The sequence below is a fragment of the Miscanthus floridulus genome, chromosome 14 (genome assembly GCF_019320115.1).
Source record: "Miscanthus floridulus cultivar M001 chromosome 14, ASM1932011v1, whole genome shotgun sequence".
In the NCBI taxonomy this organism is placed as follows: Eukaryota; Viridiplantae; Streptophyta; class Magnoliopsida; order Poales; family Poaceae; genus Miscanthus; species Miscanthus floridulus.
In genome coordinates, this window is record NC_089593.1 from 32456830 (window position 1) to 32477979 (window position 21150).

Below are 21150 nucleotides of genomic sequence, written 5' to 3' on the forward strand. Positions count from 1 at the left end.
TACAGGGATAAATAATTGTATCCTTATTTTCTGTCAATGTCGCTGCATGCTTCTCTGCGGCTTCAATAAATTTATCCACCTTTTCACGGAAACCTGCCTTGAACCTTAACGAACCATACATCCAAGAGTTCATGTACTCCATCTTTTACAACAACAACCAAAGAAAATACATTAAAGGACTACTTATTCATATATATATATATATATATATATGTATATATATAAAGGAATCAAATATAATTACATGAAGCATATCGAACACACCATGGTAGAGGATAATTAATTAATGGCGTATTTATCCATAAATAATTAAAAATATATATTTGTTGATTACAATAAACAATTTCAAAGACAATAATTAGCAACAATTAATATTTTACCCACTATCTTTCATGCAAACTCTAGTCCAATTTCATCAAACATAAATTTATAAAAATAAAATTAATAAAAAACAAAACCCTAGATCTATATCTAGATGTACATGAAACATCCATAAAATAAATTATTCACTAAAATCAAGAAACATCAACTAAATAAGGGTATGATCTTATTTCCCTAAGTACCTTCAAAACTTTGGTCTAATTTGCTTTATAAGTAGCTCAAGCATTATAGAAGAGAGAGAAAAACAAAACTCTAATTAGTCACTAACCAACCATTAAAACTTCAAAAAAAAGTTTGGAATAACATTTTCTTATCTTCTACAACCACCAAAGGATTCGAGACCAAAACCTCCTCTTTAGTAGAGCAATTTTTGGGAGGTGCCCAAGGCCTCCCAAGCCTTTTTTCGTGTAAGAGTGAGTGACCCGAGGAGGAAGAAGAGGGCAGCAACCATTTATACGTGGAGCATTTGTATGAGCGGCTAGTGATTGAGCCGCCCCTAAAAATCGCAACAGTAGAGACGGCTGATCATAGCCGTCCCTACAAATTGAATAGTAGGGGCGGCTGGTGAGTGAGTCACCCCTACAAATCAACCTATTTATAGGGGCGGCTTGTATCGCCAGTCGCCCCCACTGTGCCATTTGTAGGAGTGACTGATCTCATGGGTCCCGAGCACGCCTACTGTAGGGGGCGGCTCTATCACCAGCGATCCCTACAAAAAAAAAATTGAGCCGTTGTTATAAACCTTTTCTGTACTAGTGATGAAAACTCTCACAGAGACTGAATAGAGATCATGATAATCCAACTATGATCCAAACATAATTGTTAGAAACTGACATGTTCCATCCATGATTGAGCAGATTAGATAATGCAACTAAGTACGATCCCGCTTATGCCCCGCTGCCTACAGTAGTACTATATATCAATCAACTAGCAGTTGCAACCATTTATAGGAACTGTACATCATGCAGTTGAAAAGTGTATGAGCTGTTTCATGGTAGGGTTTAGCTCATGTTGGTCACATAAACATCTGAAATGTTATTCCACCGTACAAGAGAAAACACATGGAATACCTACAACATCCAAATTAAAATATTCCACCAGTTTATATGCTGAACGCCTGAACATACTTGCATGTGCCTGCAATTATTTTGCTCTTTTTGCGGGCCAAGCACTTTGAGTGCACTTGCGTTTGCACCCTTACCCCTATCAGAAACTAAATTAAGAGCTAAAATTGCGCAAATTAAGAGCTAAATTATAATCTTGTCGCATTGAGTAATTGCGACCCAGCACTCAACCACTAAATTAAGATCTAAAATATCGCAAATCCTGTCATTTTCCCATTGCAAGTTGCACGCTGTTGACTCCATCTGGTCTTCCCCTAATTTCTTTTGCCCAAATCTAATTCAAAGACTGGGTATGCTAGCTACTTATTGGATGAGCTGGGACGACATGTTCATTTAATTCATACATATAGGGTAGGAGATGATGAACTATATGGATCGATATCTTGACCAGTTCAATGAATATACAAATTGGAGCCTCATTTCCTACCTTACACACCAACTAATATGACCTACTGCAGTTCTGCCAGAGCTTCTGACCTCGAAGAAGAAGATGAGCAGCTAAGAGCAATTCGGCGACATCTCAAGAAGCTCTCCAAAGATGAAGCTTTCTCCATGGCTTGTGTTCTCGTTCGGTTTTCTTGCGCAGGCTCTTGTCATCTTGGCTGACACGAATACACAAGATAGTATGTTTCAGTTTCTTCCTTTTGTCCTTGTTGTTGCAGTGCTCATTTGCTCATTCTGTTGCTCTTCTGTGCAGCTGCTGGACTCAACGGGATTAAAGATTCCTGGAACAAGCCGCCATCCAACTGGGTGGGCACTGACCCATGTGGAGATAAATGGATTGGGATAACCTGCACCGGAAACCGGGTCACGGGCATGTTAGTATCAGCAGCTAAGAGAGATCACATATGGTCCTTTCCTTCTAGTTATCCATTTTATAGATGAACAATTCATCACTCACTCAGTTGTTGTTGTTTCATGGTGGCTGTTTTTGCAGAAGACTCTCAAGTTTCGGATTGTCAGGGTCCCTTTCAGGCGACATCCAGTCTCTGTCCGAATTGCAGACCTTGTATGAAATTTCTTGCCCTTTAAAGTTTAGTTTTTTTTAGTACTTGAGCATCCCAAACAAGCACATAAATTGGAATTTTAGCATGGTTGCAAGCATGTGAGCCTGTGAGGTGATTGCCACCTATTTTTTGGCAGGGACTTCTCCTACAACAAGGACTTGGGTGGTCCTCTTCCTGCAACCATTGGAAGTTTGAGTAACCTCGAAAACCTGTGGGTAGTTTGTCCGAATTGCTCACTGATTTCAAGATTTCAATGCATGAATTGTTCTTTGACTTATTTGCTCTCCGACTCCTTTGCAGAATTCTTGTTGGTTGCAGCTTTTCTGGAGAAATACCGAAAGAATTAGGACAGCTCTCCAAGCTTATATTTTTGTAAGGAGATCAAACCTGATACCTTATGTCTATGACTTTGATCTTTTAGCTACCATAAACAAGGATATATTTGTGGGATTGTATCTTCTGTTCAACAAAAAGCTTTTACCTATATATCTATCCAACTGTCACTTGGGGATCAACTTTAGTTTGTCTTCTACCAACTCGTTCTAAATGTTACTTTGTTCATTTCAAACATACAAAATTACTGGATTCTCTAGAAGTGACTGCAAACAAATGTTCGTATTACTTTTCAACTGAGCAAATTACTGCATTTAGGTTCAGTATAATATGATTTTTTTCCTTCACTGCCACTATGATGGGAAAAAAAAGAAAGATTGGTCATTGTATTCCATGCCTGCAGATCTATGAACTCAAACAAGTTCAGTGGTTCCATTCCGGCATCACTCGGAAGACTCTCGAAGCTATACTGGTTTGATCTGGCTGACAATAAGCTCTCTGGAGGACTTCCAGTATTCGATGGCACAAATCCCGGGCTGGATAATCTGACAAATACAAAGCACTTGTATGTACAATTCCGATCCCCAGAATTAAATTCCTTGATATTGGGATACTTTTGAGTCCCCTGATCGAGTTGTGGTTTCATGACCATTTCTTCGCAGCCACTTCGGGATCAATGAGCTCTCAGGAACCATACCGAGCCAGATTTTCAACTCACATATGAAGCTGATACATCTGTAAGTAAGGAAACCCAAATTGTCAACTCATAATTACTTGCTTATTTATGTTGTGACGCTCAGACAGTGGATGGCTTGTATTATGTATCCAGGCTTCTTGACAACAACAACTTTACTGGAAGGATTCCTCCTACTTTGGGCCTTCTTAATACACTAGAAGTCCTGTAAGTACATCACCTACATGTCATGACTTAGAAGAGAAAATCTAGAGATTTTTCACTAGCAAGTAGGAGTACTTCTGACCGTGACACGTATGGACTTGTTCTGATGGTGAGATTATTATGTCGGCACAGACGTTTTGATAACAACTACCAGTTGACTGGGCCAGTTCCTAGCAACATCAACAACCTCACAAAACTTGCAGAGCTGTGAGTCTCTTACTCTGTTTTTTTTTTCACTTGTTGGTCTGCTGTATCAGTTGTACAATAGTACTAGGAAGCTATAACCATTTATCCTCTCTGGCTCTTTTCTGTTCACACTAGCCACCTAGAAAACAACCAGCTGACTGGTCCACTACCAGACCTCACAGGAATGAGTGCACTCAGTTTTGTGTAAGTGACTCTTGCTCAAGTTTCGCCTTTTCTTGAGTCATAAAAGAATTTTAAGTATCCAACTTCTGAATGTTCTTCCTTTCTGACAGGGACATGAGCAACAACAGCTTCAATGCATCTGATGTTCCTTCCTGGTTCACCACTCTGCCATCATTGACCTCATTGTAAGTAACCCCTCTCTACACTCCTTCCTTGTCCTACTCAAGTCCAGAACTTGTGTCTGAATGTTTCTCGGTTGCAGGTACCTTGAAAACTTGCGTGTTACAGGGCAGCTGCCGCAAGACCTCTTCAGCCTTCCTGCAGTTCAGACACTGTGAGTGCTTGCTTCTCCACAAGTTTATACTAGCACTCTATGCACAAACTGCTCATGTCAAGGAAAATATAGGGATAGAAACGATCAATCATAGAGTTGAGTTCATGCTTCAAGTTCAGTTCTTGATGGTTGGGTACTTCCTGACAATCGCAGGAGGCTCCGGGGCAACCGTTTTAACGGCACGCTAACTATTGGATCAGACTACAGCACTCAGCTCCAACTGATCGATCTGCGAGACAACCAAATAAGCCAGATAACTGTCAGTGGATCACAGTACAACAAACAGCTCATGTGCGTAGGAACTGAACATTTTGCTCTAATTTTGTGAGGCAACAAACTTGCAGTGCACTGATGGCTGTTGATTCATTCATTCCTCACAAGTCACAAACATTTACTGTCTTGCGCACGCAGACTAGTCGGGAATCCCATCTGCAGCGCGGGGAGCAACGAGAAATACTGCACACCGCCGGGGCAATCCAACCAGGCGACGCCGCCGCCGTACAGCACTCCGAAGAACTGCTCGGGGCTGCCACCGCCATGCCTGTCAGACCAGCTCCTGAGCCCAAGCTGCGTCTGCGCCGTGCCCTACAGGGGCACCTTGTTCTTCAGGTCGCCGTCGTTCTCCGACCTGAGCAACGGGTCGTACTGGGGCCAGCTGGAGAGCGGCATCAAGGCCAAGTTCCTGAGCTTCAGCCTCCCCGTGGACTCGGTCGCCCTCCATGACCCGTCGGTGAACTCGGTGAACAACTTGCAGATGGCGCTGGAGGTGTTCCCGAGCGGCAAGACCCAGTTTGGTGAGCAGGATATCTCTGACATTGGGTTCATACTCAGCAACCAGACGTATAAGCCACCCCCTGTTTTCGGCCCCTACTATTTCATTGGGCAGCAGTACAGTTTTGGCAATGGTAAGACGAACAGGAAAAATGTACACTTCAGAAGTTCAGATTGCACACCATGTTATATATGTGACTGTTTTTTCATGAACGTAGAGCTGCTGATACCATCCAAATCGAAAGCGAACAACTTACCTCTTATCATCGGAGTCTCGGCCGGTGGAGCGGTTCTTGTGGCAGGAGTTCTTGCGCTTGTCATCTTCGTCGCAAGGAGGAAGAGGAGACCAAAGCAGAACGTAGAGAGGAGCCAGTCTTTTGGTTTGTACAGTTTCTCTGTTGTGCTTGTTAGTTGTTACTGACAGAGGTATAACCATCTCGGCTGCTGCTGCAGTTTCTTGGGACATGAAGAGCACGAGCGGCAGTAGCGTGATCCCGCAGCTGCGAGGTGCGCGGATGTTCAACTTCGACGAGCTTCGGAAGATCACCAACAACTTCTCGGAGGCGAACGACATCGGCAACGGCGGGTACGGGAAGGTGTACAGGGGGACGATGCCGAGCGGGCAGCTGGTGGCGGTGAAGAGGTCGCAGCAGGGTTCCCTGCAGGGGAGCCTGGAGTTCCGGACGGAGATCGAGCTGCTCTCCCGTGTCCACCACAAGAACGTGGTCAGCCTCGTGGGGTTCTGCCTGGACCAGGCGGAGCAGATCCTCGTCTACGAGTACGTCCCCAACGGCACGCTCAAGGAGAGCCTCACGGGCAAGTCCGGCGTGCGCCTCGACTGGCGCCGCCGCCTCCGCGTCGTGCTCGGCGCCGCCAAGGGCGTCGCCTACCTCCACGAGCTCGCCGACCCGCCCATCGTGCACCGCGACATCAAGTCCAGCAACGTCCTCCTCGACGAGCGCCTCAACGCCAAGGTCTCCGACTTTGGCCTCTCCAAGCCCCTCGGAGATGACGGCAGGGAACAGGTCACCACGCAAGTCAAGGGCACCATGGGCTACCTTGATCCTGAGTACTACATGACGCAGCAGCTGACGGAGAAGAGCGACGTGTACAGCTTCGGCGTGCTCATGCTGGAGGTGGCCACGGCGAGGAAGCCGCTGGAGCGCGGCCGGTACATCGTCAGGGAGATGAAGGCGGCGCTGGACCGGACCAAGGACCTGTACGGCCTGCACGACCTGCTGGACCCGGCGCTGGGCGCGGCGCCGTCCGCGCTGGCGGGGCTGGAGCAGTACGTGGACCTGGCGCTGCGGTGCGTCGAGGAGGCCGGCGCCGACCGGCCCTCCATGGGCGAGGTGGTCAGCGAGATCGAGCGGGTGCTCAAGATGGCCGGCGGCCCGGGGCCCGACTCCGCGTCCAACTCCATGAGCTACGCCAGCCGGACGCCGCGCCACCCCTACGGCGGTGATAGCCCCTTCGCCGACTACAGCAGTGGCGGGTTGCCGTCCGCCAGGGTGGAGCCCAAGTGAATCTACAGCAAGCGCGCGCCTCGAGAACATGGGCGGAAAAGATGCACTCTTCTTCAACAAAAGCTAGCTGTTGAACTGAATGTACAGGGTACTATACTGTACTTATATTATTAGTGTAAATTTTGGTTACTATGAACTTAAGAGATAGGTGTGCGATTGGATTAAGAACTGATTTCTCGGATAACGGGATTGTTTACATGATAATTTTAGTTGCTATATATAAACTTAAGATAGGTGTGCAACTGGATTGTGTTGACATCCTAATATATTTCAGGTTTGTTTTAAAGCCAAAAAAAAAGTCGATTTGTCCTGTTTGATTGCACCGGTGAACACCATGGCCCTGTTCACTTCAACTACTTCATCAGTACTTTTCAACGAACGAACATCGTTTTTCTCTCATAATAAACCAGTATAAGGGCCTGTTTGGTTCCTTAGACTGAATTTTAGTCCATGTCCCATTGGATGTTTGACACATGTATGGAGTATTAAATATAGACTAAAAAATAACTAATTACACAGATTGCGACTAATTTGCGAGACGAATTTTTTAAGCCTAATTAGTCTATGATTTGACAATGTGGTGCTACAGTAAATATGTGCTAATGATGGGTTAATTAGGCTTAATAAATTCGCCTCATAAATTAGTCTCCATCTATGTAATTAGTTTTTATAATTAACTCATATTTAGTTCTCCTAATTAACATCTGAACGTCTGATGTGACATGGACTAAAATTTAGTCCGTGGAACAAACACCCCCTAAGCCAAATTTCATCGAAACAAACAGGGCCCACATTTCTATGAGCATGTGTTTTCTCGTAGTGAGATGGTGGTATATTATTATTATATGCAAAACGATGTTTTTTTAGAACAATATGCAAAACGATGTTGTCACGACTCACAAGTTATACCGGAGGAGTTTCTTCGGTTAGCCAGGATTCCATCCACGAATGATTCCAGCTCATTAAGGGCCTGTTCGGTTAAGCTAAAACCTGGCCAGGAATAATTCTAGTTGACAACGTCTATTCAAATTAGAATACGATCCAACCAGAAATATTTCTAGGGACCCGTTCCCCTTCAACCGAACGGCCCCTAAAGGTTATACAAATTAGACAAATAATCTGGGTAGGAATCGTTCTAGGTCACGGCTCCATGGAACTGAACATGCCCTTAATTTTATCTGTTTGAACCGTTGTTGATGAATAGTGTTTCTTCTCTGACTACAAACTAGATATCGTACAACCTGACTCTCAAAACCGGTTAAATTACCTCACCGCTGGTTTGGAAGTGCTTTTCAAGATAGTTTCCTCATTTTATAGTAAAAATAAATCGGATAAATACCCCATGACGTTTTAAACCATGAAAAATGTCTCTAAGCTTCTAAAAAATCTCGAGAAAATTCTAGGACAATTTGGGACATGAAAACCCAAATAAAATATCTCGACCTTGTTCAATATCTCTAGAAGCTTCCAATAATTAGTTTTATCTCTAAGAAGATGCTAAAAAATCCTGAAAATTTTTGGAAATTTCCAAAACATTCTAACTGATGCCCAAATGCATTTTTAAAAAATGTCCATAATAAATGGGATGCAACCAGCAACATAAAAGATACATATAATGTTGAATGCATTTATGCTATGCTTTCATGCTAATTGCATCTCACGTTTTTGTTGTGGAAAATTTTTAAACATCCTCATTGCATCTGTTGTTTTTGTTACGAAAAAAATCCAAAACATATGTCCTTTTTTTTTTGCGATTTTTCATACTTCTAGAGCCAATTCTAATTTTTGAAAGCCTTCAGATATACTTTCATGAGCTCTAAATACCTTATTTGGGTTTGTCATGTCCCAGTCTATCATTAGTATTTTTCTTGACATTCTTAGAAGTTTAGAAACATTTTCATGGTTTAAAATTTTTATCATGTATTTACTTCATTTTTAACTACTCCCTCCATCCAGAAATACAAGGTATCGCAGGTTTAAATTTTGTCCTAAATTACAAGGTATTCTAAATTACTCAACCCAATCCATATATGCCTGCCTTCTAAACTTGTATGCCTTTTGAACACCATCTTTCCCAAAATGGCGCCTATATTTGGTAATCAAAATTAATGGCATGCATGCATGTCTTTTTAAACTATACCTTACTAGGAAACTAAACAAGTTGAGAGCAAAACTAACTAATTGGAGATGGACAATTTAGTCTTTGATCAGAGTCTTTATTTGGTCTTAAATCGCTTGGATACCTTAGATTTTATGACAAATGGTGTATAAAAATTGATGAAATTGCCTTCAGAAACATTTCATACATGGCAGGAAGGTAACTTAAATACTTTTGAGAGTTGAAGATTGAGATGTCCAGTTTTAAAGTTTGATGATGTAAGGTTGAGATGACCGACTAGAGGGGGTGAACAGTTGTTTCTAAACCTAGTCGCTACGGCTAGCCGATGAAACTAATTATATACCCATGACTACACCAATAATAACACAAACGCCTTTGTAAGATCCTACACAAGGTATATATATCTAACATGCCGAGCTAAGTGAGAGCTGACCTACACAAGTCTAGTAATAAGCAAGGTCACACAAACCTATGCAACTATACTCAAACATGCAACTAGGAGCTCCTGCACATACTAGTGAGCAAAACAAACACTATGCACAAGCTACGTGCACTAGTAAGCACTAGCACTAGAGCTAAACAAGCTAGCAAGCAACAACACTAGTACAAGATATGAACAAGTAAATAACTAGTGTTTGGCGCAAACCTATGTATAACTTACGATGATTTGTACGGACTATATTGTCTATACAATATGGATGAGACTAGATTTAAGTTGTTGTGAAAACTTCATGATTCAACAGTGATGATAAATTGATACTTGTGATGATAAATTGATACAAGGTGCGGGTATGACATTGCACCCTTGGGTCTCATTGAGGGCGGGTGTAGCCAAGTATTGTGAGCATTGTCAAGGGCGGGTTTTTTACTCTACCTGCACCTTACTTGACCTATTGTCATCCCTAATTCCCCTATTGTTGGCTCCATCCAACTAGTGAAAGTTCAATCAAGCCCTAATTGTGGGTTTTGGTGATAATGACCATGCAATTAGAGGACTAATGAGATTTATCAAGATGACAAGCAGGGAATTTACAATCGAGGATGTTATACAAAATGGAAGAGCCCCGAATTTATAAATGGTGATGACAACAAACTCAAAGGAGGTTTAAATTCTTTTATATTTTAAATTTGAGTATAGGAATGCCGTACTATAAAGGGGGACATAATAAACTTGCTAAAGTGTGCAACCAAGTGCCCAATCTTATACACACACATCCTCAGTTGCTCACCCAAGATAGCCTAACTTTCACTATTTTCATCCTTGTTGTCTTGCCTGGTGCGGCAGTACCGCACTTGAAGAGAGGCACTGTCGTAGTGTGGCACTATCACAGTTGAGCCGCGGCACTACCATGACTTAACTGATGGTTGGGGGTTGGGGGTATTTATACCTCTCACACTCCCCTCAAACGACTCTTCTTCCACCTCTAGTGATTCAGACCGATTAGAACAGAAAAGCGCTCACTCTCTCTCTTCTCCATTGGTGACCTTGAGCTCCCAAGCATTCTTTTGTGATTTCCCCATCAATCCTTGAGAGAAAAGGCTCCAAAACTCGATTAGAGAGCAGATCCACTGATTTCCAAAGCCTAAGAGCACTTGGTTCGCGTTTGAGCCCATGGTTTGTGTTTATTGTGGCAGAACCTCCTAAGAAATCGGGCCCACATGCACCTATCGTTGTCTTAACAGACCTCAGATAGCGTACACGAGTTCCCAACAACTCAACAGGTCTGTCGGGTGTCCTCGGGAAACCCGAATCATCCACGTTTCTCTTTTCAAACAGGATCCCAATCACAATCATTGCAGATTACAACAGTTTATTCAAATATATACCAGAGTAAAAGATAGCGGAAGTCTTAAGATAACATAATTACAAACCAGTTGTTTTCAAACTTACAATACCATAAGTGTTATACAACCATAGTAGCGGGATAATATTACATTAACTTTATTTATCAAACAAACTAGTGCCTTGTCCAAAGGCCATTCATTACTCCTCATCATCATTGTTGACTTCAAACACTGACATGCAGCAGGGACCAAAACAAGCCTGCGCATGCGACTCACCTGCAACAAGGGTTAACAAACCCTGAGTACAAAGGTACTCAACAAGACTAACCCGACGTAACGGGGTGTAAGACTGTAGAAATGCAGGGGTTTGGGACAAGGTAAGGGTGTAGCAAGATTCAAAAGTTCTTTGCCAAAAGCTTACTATCCTTCATTCTATTTTCAAGTTTACCACTAAGTTCTCTTAGTTCATTATCTGAACTAATTATACATTTCTCATATTCCATTCCTTCTCATTCCATTCTTTTTCTCATATTTTAGTAATTCACCAGTACTACATTGCTTCTGTAATGAATCGAGTCTCCATATCCGTGGAGCACCGGCAATTCGAATTGATTCAAGTCCCAGCTGGGGATTCCTTATCACACGACATATGTAGAACTTAATCTTGCATATATCAACCTCGCCACCGGATCCTCCTATACTAAGCCGTCTCCACGCCACCCGAGAGCACAGCACACCTCAAATCCGGCCACATTCCAGCCACGAGGGTACACGCTACTCCCGCCATCTCTCCACTCCCAGTGCGCGGGCATTCGTCTTAGCATCGGATTAGCCGAAGTAGGCTTACCGGAGTATGTGACTAGTACTACAAAGTGTCTCGTTCAGAAGATCCACAATGAGTGGCCTTTAAGCGACATAGTCGGCAACATTACCCAACGTTCAAGATAAGTCACCCGACTAGTCTCTAGTTCATTCTACCTTCTTTCTTTCTTTGGCCAGTATGCCATCTTTGATTGTATCAAAACTTTTGTTTTGAAAGCCTATCATAAAGCATACTTAAGCATTCTACGCCTTTGTAAATAAAAACATCTTCAAGGATGGTAAACAAGTAACAAGGTAGGCAATGCATCAAATAGGTAATATTTGAATTGAACAACTTAATGCAATAAATAACATAGGTGATAAACTTTTCAAAGTAACAAGGTAATGGCTTAATGCATAAACCGGGGCTTGCCTTCGTTGACGATTTCCGGTTCCGGATTAGTACCACAATTATCAAATCCCGTGACAACCGGGGATTCTTCCAGAACTTGCTCAACTAGAATCGTTTCGTTCTCGGGTTCTACACGAAATAATAACATATGCTTTAACATGATGATAATGTAAACATGATGCTTTCATGGTGCATGAAACATAACAACACCTTGAATACAACTTTCCTCCATGGAACAGTTACAAGCCAAACTAACCAACCCATATTCGTAACGGATGTGACCACTCCAGCACCGACCACTTCGGCGAGCTCTCCGACCACTTCGGTGAACTCTCCGACCACTATGGTGAACTCTCCGACCACTATGGTGAACTCTCCGACCACTATGGTGAACTCTCCGACCACTATGGTGAACTCTCCGACCACTATGGTGAACTCTCCGACCACACTGATCTTGAAACCCTACTGGTCACAAAACATGACCAAAACAAGATCCAACACTAATCAACACTTAGGGTTTCGACGAGTTAACTTGTTAATGACCTTGGTTATCACATGAAATGTCATTAAGACTTACTAATCACAAAATAGATATTAGTTCAAAAACTAATTAAGGTACTAAGGATCATTATAAGTTAATGACCCAAGGTCAACAATCAATTCTAAAGTCAAACAAATCTTAATTGATTAAACATTGATTAAATGAATAATTAATTAAATACTTAAGTCTATATTAGGTATAAAATAAACTTTGTCCAATTAAGTTCAAATTTTTATGTAAGCTTCCTCATGATAAATTAGTGTACCAAAATAAATTTCATAATTTTTGGAGTTATATAGTGACCTACAAAAATCATGGAAATTGCATTTTTCAATTAAAGGACTGAATATTTGAACATTCAAAATTTAACTAAATTTCAAATTTCAAAATTTTAAATCATACTAGAACATGTACAGAAGCTACACAAAAATTTTCAGAATTTTTGGATGTGTAAATAAATTCCTACAAAATTGCAAAACTGCTGCACTATTCAAAATCAGAAATTAATAAAAGTCACTATTCTCACTCACGCTCTCACTGACAGCCGGCCCCCACCTGTCATCCCTAACCTCGGGATTTGACCGTGGCTGCGACGGCGCTGACCGGCGCTAGCTCACCGATGGTGAGCTCAACTGTGACGACCATGGTACCAAAACAATCACAAGGACTAGCCGCGTCGACCAGTGGGATTTCGGAGGTAAATTACAACACGGAGCTAGGCTTACGCCGTCCATGGCGGACGCGGTGGCACGGCGATGTTACGCCGGCGAAACAAGGGCGGTTGAGATCAATCAAAAAGCTTAGAAAGGATCAGCAGCTCACAGTGATCACGCTGATGTGCTTGGCGCAGTCGGAGATGGCCTGGAGTAGCCTGGCCACGGTGAAGGCAGTCGCGGCGGGGCTCCGACCGGTCACGGAGAAGACGGATTGCGCCGGGCGATTCCGGCCAACACCAGCGACGAGAGCTAGTCGAGGAGGAGCGCAAGAACAATGCGATCGTGTTGACGTAGCTAAGAACGACAGACGCGGCTTGACGAGACCAACGGCGAGCGGCGGAGCTACGCGGTGGCGGAGCAGAGCAGAGGGAAGAAATGGAAGCGACGGCGGCGACGGTGGCTATTTATAGCCCGGATGGAGGCGTCCGGTGTCGCCAACGCACGGGCGGACTTGCCACGGTGACATCGGCGTGTCACTGTGCGTGAAAGCGGTGAAAACCGAACGGCGGTGAACTCCGCGTGGCGCCGGCGGCAAGCAGTGAGGTGGAGATGAAATTTTGAAATAATTACAGAACTGCCACTGCATTCATATCTCAAATTACTCAGGAATTTTCTAAAGAAGTTGAAAATCTCCAAAAATGAAAGTTGCTCAACTTTTCAAGTACTACAACTTTGGTTTAAGAAACATTTTCAAATTCTGCCTCCATTTTGAATTTCACATTTGGGGTACATTTAAAGATTTGAATCATTCCAAAATTACTCCAAATTTTGTATGTAAACTTGAAAAACTTTGAATACCAAAGTTGATCCTTATAAAATAATCTCCAACTTTGCTTTTTACCTCAACCCCAAATTCCTCATGTATTTTGAATTAGTAAAAAGGGGCAAAAAGGACTTTTATAATTTGAATGTGAATTCAAATTTGATTTGGCTTCCTTTTACTTAGATTTTGATTTTTGACCAGTAACATGGCCCATTAGGGTTATTTGAGTCAAAGAACATATGACCTCACATGATCACATGAAATTTAACCCCTGTGGTCATGATCTGTATTTGGGGTTTTTGAAACACATCACATGAATAACAACATTATGAAATAACCCTTATTTAGTGAATGCATTCAAAACTTTATACTAAATGAATGCTTTGCAATGCACATGATGACATGTCAAATTTTAGTATTAGGTCAAAACACCAGAGGTGTTACATTTATTACTCTTGGAGCTTGCTCCTATCTAGCTAGAGCATCGCCCGTGGAGCTTGCCAACTTGTGTGGTAGTCCTAGGAGGTTTGTAACCATCTCTTGAAGATAGTAAACTCACCCCTCATCTCAAGAGTTAACTCTCTTGACTTGAGATCGAGGAAGGGTTGCAAAGCCCTAAGCCTTAGTGGCTAACCTCAACAACATAGACTTAGGCAAGCCTTGGTGGTGAGCTGAACTACGGGATAAATACTTGTGTCATCTTGTGCTTGATTTACTTCCATTGCATTTCACTTTTGTTGTTGAGGTGATTTCTAGGGTTTGAGGTCAATCTACTTGCTTACACTTGTGCTACCACTTTGTGCTATCAATCTATGATCTACTACCCTACAGGAAGTTCAGTAATTTCTCCGATCTAAGTTTCCATTCTTAGATTTTGAACTATGGCCCCATTCGGCTTGCTGAAACTTGGCTGAATTGGCTAAAAACACTGTTCTGGCTGAATTGTTGTGAGAGAAAAATATTGTTCTGGCTGAAAAAATAAGCTAAATAGTACAGATTATAAGGTAAGCCAAATGGGGCCTATATCACAAAATTGTCTATAGGTGTGGCAATGCCGCTGTTCTGGCCTGACAGTGCCGCAGGGCGATAGTGCTGCGAGCTCAGAGCGGCAGTGCCGTAGGTTGAATTTGACGTTTGCTCAAGTTTTGTTTTAACAGACCTATTTACCCTTCTATAGGTTAACCAGAGATCCTACAAGTGGTATCAGAGCAAGTTATCTCGTATGCGCTTCACCGCGTGAGGTATGGAGCCCGAAGGAGGATCCAGTGGTGTGAAGCCCATGGATGTCGATCTAGAGGACATGGGCTTGCACAAGACTAACAGTAGCATGCTCAGCGCATCTACAGCAAGCAACACCACGCTCCTATAGCTAGAAGTGACCGATGCCGAGAAAGGTCAAAACAAAGAAGAAAGAGAAAAGAAAGGCAGCAAGAAAAGCAAAAAGAGAAGCAAGAGAAAAGAAGAAGAAGGAGCAACAAAGGCTTGAAGACAAGAAACAAAGAAAAGAAGAAAGAAAGCTAAAGAGAGAAGCAAGAAGAAAAAGAAGAGAAGCTAGGAAGAAGAAGGAAGAAGAAGAAAAGGCAACCAATGCATCATCAAGTGACATATCAAGTAGTTCCGAAGATAGAGATGATGATGAGTCCTACCAAGTGACCAAGGGGGGCAAGAAGGAGAAGAAAGGAAAGGGCAAAGCCAACTCCAACAACAAATATGCCACCATATCCTTTAACTATTCTTCTATGCTTATGACTAACCATGATCAAGGTCTTTCATCAATGTGCTCGTGGAACTAACTATGCTTATTTCGATGGGACTAACTTTGCAAGTGGAAGCAGTTGATGAGAGCCTATCTTATAGGTCTTTACCACGACATTAGGGAGGTTGTTTGTAATGGATTTGAGCCACCAGTTCATCCCAAGAATCCAACTCTAGACGAAATGTGAATTATTCATCTCAATGGTCAAGCCACAAGTGTGTTGCTTAGTGCTTTGGATAGTGATGAGTACAATAGAGTGATGGGTTGTTGATGTTGCCAAGAAAATATGAGACACCTTGCACCTTGCACATAAAGTGGTTGACAAAGTGAGGAAGGCAAGAATTGAGTTGTTGATGGCCAAGCTTAACCGGTTTGTGATCTTAGATGGAGAAGGGCCACAAGAGATGTTTGATAGGTTGATGGTGATTGTTGGCAAGATTAGAGGCTATGGTGGAAGCTTACTCACCTAGAAATGAGACCGTGGTGACTCTAATTAGAGACAAGAAGAAGTTTGAGTACTTCATACCAAATGATGTACTTGGGAGGATCTTGACCTTTGACATGCAAAGAGAAGAAGCAAATGAGAGGAAGAAGCTTGGTGAGTTGCAAGCAAAGCTAGATGGCATGAAGATCACAAAGCTAATAAATCAAGCAAGCAAAGCTCTACAAGCAAGTCCAAGATCAACAAGCAAACTTCAACAAGTAAGCAAAAGCAATCAAGCAAGTCCAAGAGCAAGTAGAGACCACATCATCCTTGTTGGTATTTATTAACTTGTCACTTGTTTTAGTAGCCACCTAATGTATGTCGACATATCTTAACATTACTTTACCATGTTGTCATCCCTAGTGATGATGCCAGAGATGCTTGTTGGTACTACTTAGCATTACTACTAGAATAATACTAAGTAGCTCTTTATTATTTTATGTGACTAGGAAGAATATATATATATATATGAAAGGGATCTGCAAGCACACAGATAATATACCATTGTAGCACTTCACTTGGGAGTATTCTAGGTATCGTTATTTATTTATTTTTTTACCATAGGGAAGGTCTAGCAAGGACATGTATTGATAACTTATGGTATTGATGGAGAAGTAAACCATAACCAATATTCTACTCATAACAGGGGTGAGTCAAGAGGTAAATGTACATATGAATAGTGCATAGTAACTAATCATTGATCACTCAGAGTACTCCTTGCTATGGCATTAACATGGTTAAGTAGAATATTAGAGGAACAATTTCTAAGTCTTTCTTAATTATAAGTCAAAGCATACATTTATTAGTGCAATTACACCTAATAGTCATGGTTAGCCTTGGGCAAATTTAACCGAGAACCAAAAACCGAACCGAAAGAACCAGAACTGAAACCAAAAGAATCATAACCGAAAAGTTTGGTTCCTTATTCGGTTCCTGATATTGAGGAACCGAAATAACCGATTAAAAATCAGTTCCTACTCTCGGTTAACCAAATTAACCGAAAGAACCGAATTACATGAATTATACTTCACTTACTTGTATTTTATAAGATTATGTTTTTGTTTATGTGTAGTGTTTTATATTTAAACTGCTATATATTTGTGTTACTATATTGCTATTGTTTTCTTATAGATTATTATTATTAAAAATGAATATTGTGTTGCATAAATCTGCCTTAGAACATATATATTTTTTGTTGTCTTGAGGTCTCCTGAAAAATTTGGTTAGTTCAGTTAGAACCGAAACCGAACTGAAATAACCAAGAACCAAAATGCTTGGTTGCTAAAATTTTTTGGAACTGATCGGTTCCTATTTTCTAGGAACTGAATTTCATCAATAACCGAGAGAACCAAAATGAGAACCAAATGCCCACCTTGAGTCATGGCTAAGATCAACTTCATATCTACACATAAGGGATATTACTAAGGAAGATTAAGAACAGAGCTTGTCTTCCTTCGTAACTAGATCCTACTTGTATACCTATATTTGGGGAGTGAACTATAAAGGACTCAAAGGGAGTTTCACATCCACGATCTACCACATGACCAAGAATATAGGGTGTATCCACAGGTAAACAACGTATAAGCACCATACTTACATAATGTTGACCACTCACCCATGGTACCTTAGAGTGAGCGCTATACGAATTTATGCATAAATATAAGGATAATCTAGCTATACTAAGTATATAATCAAAGTAAACCATCAACATGATAACTAGGAACATAAACGATATGAATAATGTTGTCATAACAATTATAGCAAACATATAAAAGTAATGAGAGATATAGAAGAGAGGAGGTACAAGGATTATACCAAACCACGCTTTTGACACGATTAGGAATCCAAGTGAAACCTGCTTGCCTCCCTCTATACCTAGCATAACTAGCTATGTCCTAGAATATGGTGGAGCTCCTAGGATGATTAGGGTTTCTATCTTCTCAATTGACTTGAATGCCTCTAGGGGGTGGTAGGGGCTGGTATATATAGGCCGGGGCATCAATTCTGAGCCTTTGGATCAAACTGACTTGAATAAACGACGTAGATGCAATCTATGAGGTAGTGAAGAACCGACATACCAATGGGGGTAGACAGGTGGGCCCCAAGGGCCGGTCGGCCTATAGGTGGAGCCGACCGGCTCTACCTGGCGGTGTCTCACCCTCCGCTTTAGTGTGGTATCCTCTTGAGTCTTTTGGAAACTTCTAGGGTTGTTTTCGCTTTGGATAAACACGATTAAGTCTGACATCTAGGTCCACCTTGATGGTTTTCTAGATAAACCCTACAGAAAATATAGATACACCAAAACTCATAGAATTTATTAGTTTAAACCCCTAGACCTTCGTTGGTGATTATATTTATGCCCTTATACATGTTATATTGATGGTTTATAATGGTTATTAACTACTATCAACAAACTCCCCCAAGCTTAACCTTTGCTAGTCCCTTAGCAAAGCTAAACTCAGTAAATGGATCAGGAGTTGCATCGATGCTTTCACTCCTCAAAAGTACACATGCGTTCAAACAAGAATTCTCCTCTTGATTAGAATGAACCGATCTGACTTTTAAACTTACCCATATTACCTTCAACCATGGGGCTTCTTAGCCTTCACTTGGGTCTTGAGTAATTGAAAGATAGAATAATCAAGTCAACCACAATGTCTCAAGTTCTTTTGTTCAACCATTATTCTAGAGTTTTTATAGGTTTTTAAAAATAAAACTCAGAGCTTCCTTTGTATGACACTCTCAACTCTCTCAATATATGTGGTATTTGTGGATCCTTACTAAGGCAATAGTGATGTTATGACTTTCTCTTCCTATAACTAAGTCTTATGTGGGGCTCATAGAAGTGAGAAAAACATAAAAGAGCATACTTGTAATACATATATTGTAAAGTCAAACCTTAGATCCAAAGTGAGTTGAGTCATACAATCAAATCAAGATGTGCATGTGTGTGGATGTATGGTGAACATATATGGTGGCAACCTGATTCTACTATGCTCTTTAAAAACATATCTCTCTTTTAAAACTTGGAACAATTTGCAAGAAAACATGGGCTATCTTATTCATCTCTCTTTCTCTTTTTTCAGGCAGGCATCTGAGTACCCTTTGTTTTTAATATCTTGGACACTTGTCCATTTTTTCATCTCTCTCTTCTTTTTTTTATGAATAACTTTTGCATAGCCCAATGCTTCTTTTCTGCAAAAAAAACTTTTGAGAGATAGCAATAAGAACTTGAAGCATTTATTTGGTGGATATCCTATCAAGAATATTTTTGTGTTCACTCCAAATATAGGAATAAAACATTTTTGGGTGGATCTACATAAAATGGCATGTTGTTGCACCTACCCCCAGTGTAGGAGTAGTACATATGTGGGTGGTGTGTATGTGATCTTGATTTTAAGAGCATGACAAACCTCTCATAAGGGTCAGCAAAGCTTGACTAAACTCAATGCAAAACAATCAGCATATATGTGGAGGTTTTTCTATTCTAAATAACATATATGGCTCTAGTGGGAATTCAAGCTGTCATACAAGAACTCATCATGTAGCATTTTCATGTTTTTCATAAAAAATCTCTAGAACTTTAGTATCACTTGGAACATGATAAACAATAGTTCAGACCTTCTCATATCATATCCGTCAATTACATAGACTTCGGTCAAGCATATGGTACCCACGAGTTTCAAGTTCAAAGTAAATTATTATATCAAAATAGTCTTATCCAAAACTCAGGAGAATTCAAGGCTAAAAACTAGGTACTTGAAAGAAATTATGATAGAGCAACTATTCATCATTTCCATTGCTAGAGATTATCCTCAGAGTCCATTTATTTAGCTCTAAAATAGAAAACTAGACACACACTTTTTATTTAGTTTTTATTTCATTTTTTTAGATCACACCTTACTAAAATATATAAGATAAAGATAAATTTTTATTTTGCTTTTAGTTATGCATCTTTTTTTAACTAGTATATAGCAAACTCAAAAAGGAAAAGAAATACTTAGCTAGATACATGGGGGATGCTTTTCCTCCAAGTTGGATGTTGTTGTGGTCGAATATTGAAGTTGAGTGATCCTTCTCAAAGCAAATTTGCTAGTGGATGCCCTTCTCTTCATCCATGGATGGAGTGAGATGCAGTGGACCAGGTGAACTTGCTTTTGATCATATCATCCTACAAAATACTAACATGAATACCAAAACTCATGGAACGAATTAGGATAAAAGGGTTAGTAGTCAGCCATTCTGAGATTAGTCATTCTTGTAGTTTAGAAATATTTTTTTATTGGTAGAATTTTAGCAGGATGTTTACCTAATATATACTTTTTTGGGTTTTCTTATTTATGATATGCAGAACAGAAAAATATGTATGCATGGTATTTTTAATTTTTATGCCTCCACAATGAATATTCCCATGGGTATTTACACCGTAGATTTATTCACATGGGGCTTAGGATTTGTAATGCAATGATGAAATGTAGTCATGAAACTTTTTATCTTTATTTTATTAGCACAATGTAAATGCATAAAAGTAAATATGTTAACGTGAAAAATAACTCATGCAATGCAGAAAAGTAAATATGGATGACTACCTATGTTACCTCTTGGCGAGGGTTTGGAATTTAAGTCCTCCAGACAGGACATGACTAGAGATAGTCTTTTATTCTCTAGGTGCATCTATCAATCTCAGGGATGGAGACCTTGATGGTTGCACCTCTAGTGATGGTGACTTGGATGATGTCACCTTTTCCTTCCACACCTAGTTCATCTGTAGACTAGTATTAGGTCGAGTAGGTTCATCTTTCATAGGTTCTTCATTTTCCTCCCATTCACTCTTAGGGAGTTGATTCCTTTGGTGTTGGGATGATCGATGTCTACTCCTGAAGTGGGACTTCTTTGGCTATTCATAAGTGATATAACTATTGAAATAGGAGCATACCTTCTCTCTAGGGAATTGGAAGTGGACTTGTCCAGATACGACGCAGATGATCGCATTGGTAGTGTTAAGGAATAGTCTTCCAACGATGATGGGT

General features: G+C 40.9%; 1 protein-coding gene across 1 annotated transcript; it reads left to right on the top strand.

The window, feature by feature from the left end:
* Positions 1-1724: 1724 nt before the first annotated feature.
* On the top strand, positions 1725-7014 carry LOC136504844 (leucine-rich repeat receptor protein kinase HPCA1-like). Its single transcript, XM_066499872.1, has 17 exons — positions 1725-1856; positions 1964-2128; positions 2203-2323; positions 2443-2514; positions 2649-2723; positions 2813-2884; positions 3249-3410; positions 3508-3582; positions 3675-3746; positions 3876-3950; positions 4065-4133; positions 4223-4297; positions 4375-4446; positions 4600-4737; positions 4858-5351; positions 5436-5597; positions 5671-7014. The coding sequence occupies exons 2-17, from the start codon at positions 2044-2046 to the stop codon at positions 6741-6743; spliced, it is 2892 nt and encodes a 963-aa protein (XP_066355969.1). The 5' UTR covers positions 1725-1856; positions 1964-2043; the 3' UTR covers positions 6744-7014.
* The last annotated feature ends 14136 nt before the right edge of the window (positions 7015-21150 follow it).

Coding starts and splice junctions, on each gene's coding strand:
- LOC136504844 (XM_066499872.1), top strand. CDS start 2,044: ATGAAGCTTTCTCCATGGCTTGTGTTCTCGTTCGGTTTTCTTGCGCAG. Junction 2,515..2,648: donor CTGTCCGAATTGCAGACCTT/GTATGAAATTTC, acceptor ATTTTTTGGCAG/GGACTTCTCCTACAACAAGG. Junction 5,598..5,670: donor AGAGAGGAGCCAGTCTTTTG/GTTTGTACAGTT, acceptor CTGCTGCTGCAG/TTTCTTGGGACATGAAGAGC.